This window comes from Ipomoea triloba, chromosome 10 (assembly GCF_003576645.1).
Source record: "Ipomoea triloba cultivar NCNSP0323 chromosome 10, ASM357664v1".
Lineage (NCBI taxonomy): Eukaryota > Viridiplantae > Streptophyta > Magnoliopsida > Solanales > Convolvulaceae > Ipomoea > Ipomoea triloba.
This window is the reverse complement of record NC_044925.1, coordinates 7,115,469-7,119,574: the sequence shown is the minus strand read 5'-3', so window position 1 is coordinate 7,119,574 and position 4,106 is coordinate 7,115,469. Positions and strand designations below refer to the sequence as shown.

Here is a 4,106-nt window from a genome sequence, read left to right as displayed (position 1 = left end):
CACAACAATGAGGAACAAGATCAACTTGAGCGAAGCACGAAGACCTCCACAGAAGTCCCCATGGGAGAATCCCCGGCGACGGGAACAGATGTCTCAATTGAGGCGAATGGGGCTGGCACTTCGAATGTGGCATCTAATAAAGCGGTACAACCGGGAGCACTATCATTCTAGCATATTGTGGCCAATGAGACGACAGAAAGCATGACGCAAGCGGAAGACATTGATCTCGTTTCTGAGGACGAGGGAGAAGAGGTTGATGATGACGTAGATGGTTCCTGCCCGATTATTAGGCTGAGTAGGGAGGAAAAGGTCCGCTTGTGCAGCAAGTGGAAGCAAACTCTAATAGTGAAGGTGATGGGTCGTAGCATTGGGTATGCCTACCTCCTCAAGAGACTCACATCTTTATGGAAGCTGAAGGCAAGAATGGAGCTGGTGTCCATTGATAATGTGTATTTTTTGGCGAAGTTTGCATCGGTGGATGACTACGAGTTTGCAAAGTACGGAGGACCTTGGATGGTCCTTGAGCATTACCTCATTGTTAAGGAATGGGTGCCAAACTTCGATCCATTTACCAATAGAACCGAAAGCATGATCGTGTGGATTCGATTCCCATGTCTTCTTGCAGAATACTTTGATCACAAGTTTTTAATGCGTGTAAGGGGGAAAAATTGGCTGACCTATTAATATTGATACTGCAACCAGCCTGGTTTCAAGGGCTAGCTTTGCCAAGGTGTGCGTGGAAGTGGATATCATGAAACCACTACTCTCAAAGTTCTAACTGAAGAACAGGATTAGACCTGTTGTGTATGAAGGATTGCACTCTATCTGTTTCAAGTGTGGGATGTGTGGGCACTCGGCAGAAACATGTGCATTGAACCAGCAAGAAAATTCCACCCAAGACCCAAACATGGAGGGGGAGAGCCGATCGGAGACAATGGTCGGCACCGGTAATGGCTACGCAGAAAGTGGAAAAGGAAAGAGGAATAACAATAGGGAACCTACCATAATCAGACCAGAAATCACGCAAGACTATGAGTCATGGATGATAGCGACAAAACCAAAAAGGAATTATGCTAGAAATCAAGGAAATAACGGACAAGGTGGGAGAAGAAACGGGAAAAAGGATCAGAATGTAAATGGAAAAGGAAAGGAAAATAACATGCAATATGGGTCCAGATACGCAAACCTCGCAGACGACAGTACTGAGGGGGATGATCAGGTAGTAGAAGAAATAATGCGTGAACAGATGGAAAGTGATATTCGAAACCAAAGCCCCAAAGTTATGGGCCAGTTGAAAGCAAAAAGGCCAACAACCCAAGTGTCGGAGAAGCAAATCAACGGGAATAATGTGCATGGGACGCACAGGAAACAGTTTGAAGCTGGAGAACCAAGCACAAAGAGAAAGGCGAGCAAGAACTCATCCGGGAGACAGACCAATCAAGCCGGGGCAGCTATGGAACACACATTGGTTATGGGTGATAAGAATGGTACAAAGACAGTGCATGTTGTCAACCTTGAGCTTGGTGCTAAAGGAGATCGCATGGTCGGAATGGAGGATTTCATGGAACACTACGGTGACCCACCTGACGCCTTGCATGGAAATGTCACGGAGCTGACAAATTTTAATGGCGAGGAGTTAGGCTTGGAAGAGTTAGGCGCAGTTGAGATGGAACTGGAGTCGTAGCTTGGTTACTGCCTGGTTTGCTTTCTGTTTCCTTTGTTTGTTTTTTCGTGTGTTTTGGCTTTGTTCTTTTTTTTTTTTGTTTTTGTTTCTCCATGAAGGTCATCACCTGGAACTGTCAAGGAGCAGCGTCTAGGAGTTTTCTTAGAGCAGCAAAATGGCTTTTAACGAAGCACCGCTCGGATATTTTTTTGTTTGATGGAAACGAAGACCTCTGGTTGTAATGTGGATAACATCTGTTTTAAATTAGGCTATGAAAAGTGGGCAAGAGTGAAAGCCCTTGGCTTTAGTGGGGGAATATGGATTCTATGGTCTGATTTATTGCAAGTCGAAATTCTCAACTCCATCCTCAATTCGTGCACATGACCATAATGGAGCAGTCCGGAAGAACCTAGAACTTGTCGGTGGTTTATGGTAGTCCGGTGCCTCATCTTCGTCAGAGACTTTGGAACTCGTTACGAAGAAATAATGTCCAGGTTCAGTACCCGTGGTTGATCGCGGGTGATTTTAATGCGATTGTTAGCCAAGATGAATACTCATCACCCAGCAATACCAGAGCTCACAGAAATAGCAACTTCCGGAACTGGATCTTTGATGAAGCCTTGTTCGATCTAGGCTTTTCGGGCCAGAAGTTTACTTGGAAGAGAGGTAAGGAAAAGGAGCTAATGGGGGATACAGAAGTGTCGCATCTCGCTACTCACTACTCAGACCATTGCCCCATTTTGATCAACTTGGATAACAGACCAAATAGGGATAAAAATTTATTTATGTTTAAGGGGGCCTGGACGAGACATCGCTCTTTTCTTGAGGTGGTTAGACAGAATTGGAAGAGTGAAGACATAGTCTGGAATAATAAAGATAATATGGCAGCTAAGTTAAACGAATGAAATCACAATGTTTTTGGAAACATTCATCACAAGAAGAATAATTTGATGAGACGGTTGGATGGTATATAAAGAAAACTTGATCACGCCAGTCATGCTGGTCTTATCAAGCTTGAAAGGAAAATCAGAAAGGAACTGGAGGAAACGCTGCACCAGGAGGAAATGCTCTGGTTTCAGAAGGCTAGGGAAGAATGGATTGCATCCGGAGATCACAGCACTAAGTTTTACCCTGCTGCAACTAAATCAAAGAAGGTGAGGAAAGGAGGGCACAACATTCTGGATGGAGAAGGGAATCCCATGATGGATGAAACTCAAATTGAGAAAGCTATTCAGGACTATTTCACAGGTATTTTCACCAAGGATATTGAAGTTGATATTAGTTGTGTTCCGAAGGGTAAATTCCCCACTTTGTGTGAGAATGACTGGAATACCTTTAATAAGGAATTCTCTTTGGAAGAAATTCATTCTGCCCCCTTTTATATGAAACCACTCAAAGCTCCAGGGTCGGATGGTTTCCATGCATCCTTTTATCAGAAAGCTTGGCAAGTGGTAGGGCAGTCAGTTTTCAAACAAGCTGACATGTTCCTGAAGTCTGGTATGATGGCTGAGGGCATGAATGACACTTTGATTGCACTTATCCCAAAGAAAAATTGCTCTACGAGTGCTAGTCAGTACCGACCGATTAGCCTTTGTAATGTTATTTACAAAATTATTACAAAGGCTATGACCAACCGCATTAAACCCATCTTGAGAAAACTGATTGGTCAGGAACAAAGTAGCTTTGTACCGGACAGGCAGATCACGGTTAACATTTTGATCTACCAAGAAGCTATCCACTCTTTGAGGAACAGACAAGGTAAAAAGGGTCATATGATTCTTAAAATTGACCTTGAAAAAGCCTATGACAGGCTTAACTAGGATTTTATTCGGGATACACTAAAAGAAACTGGTATGACTGAGGAGTGGACTAGGAATATCATGACTTGTGTTGAGTCCCCCAGAATGATAGTTTTGTGGAATGGCAAACAACTTGATCATATTATGCCCACTCGGGGTATACGCCAAGGAGATGCTATATCTCCATACTTGTTTGTCTTATGCATGGAGAGGCTCAGTCACACCATCAAGGAGGAGGTTGATAGAGGGAAGTGGAAAGGCATCCGACTCTCCAGGTATGGACGTTTGCTTACCCATCATTTTTTTGCTGATGACCTTGTCTTGTTTGCCGAGGCTTCGTAGGAACAAATTAATGTCATATCGCATTGCATTAGAGCTTTTAGTCAGGCATCGGGCCAAAGAGTTAGTTTAAATAAATCCCAAATCTTCTTCCCCAAAAACGTGGATAGAGAGGAAATCCAAAGGATAGCGTCTATTGCCGGTATTCCTGCCTCCTCAAATCTCGGGAAGTACCTCGGGGTTCCGACAATTCATGGGAGAGTCACAACCAATCTTTTTTCCCCAATGCTAGATAGGATGGATGAGAGGTTGAATGGCTGGAAGACGAAGTATTTAACTTTAGCTGGGTGTTAGATTTTGGCCCA

At 43.7% G+C, this 4,106-nt stretch overlaps 1 protein-coding gene across 1 annotated transcript; it reads left to right on the top strand.

Moving 5' to 3' along the window:
• The first annotated feature begins 201 nt into the window (after positions 1 to 201).
• Positions 202 to 3,483, top strand: LOC116033074. Its single transcript, XM_031275829.1, has 6 exons — positions 202 to 641; positions 790 to 1,680; positions 1,783 to 1,841; positions 1,932 to 1,992; positions 2,100 to 2,523; positions 2,677 to 3,483. The coding sequence occupies exons 1-6, from the start codon at positions 202 to 204 to the stop codon at positions 3,481 to 3,483; spliced, it is 2,682 nt and encodes an 893-aa protein (XP_031131689.1).
• The last annotated feature ends 623 nt before the right edge of the window (positions 3,484 to 4,106 follow it).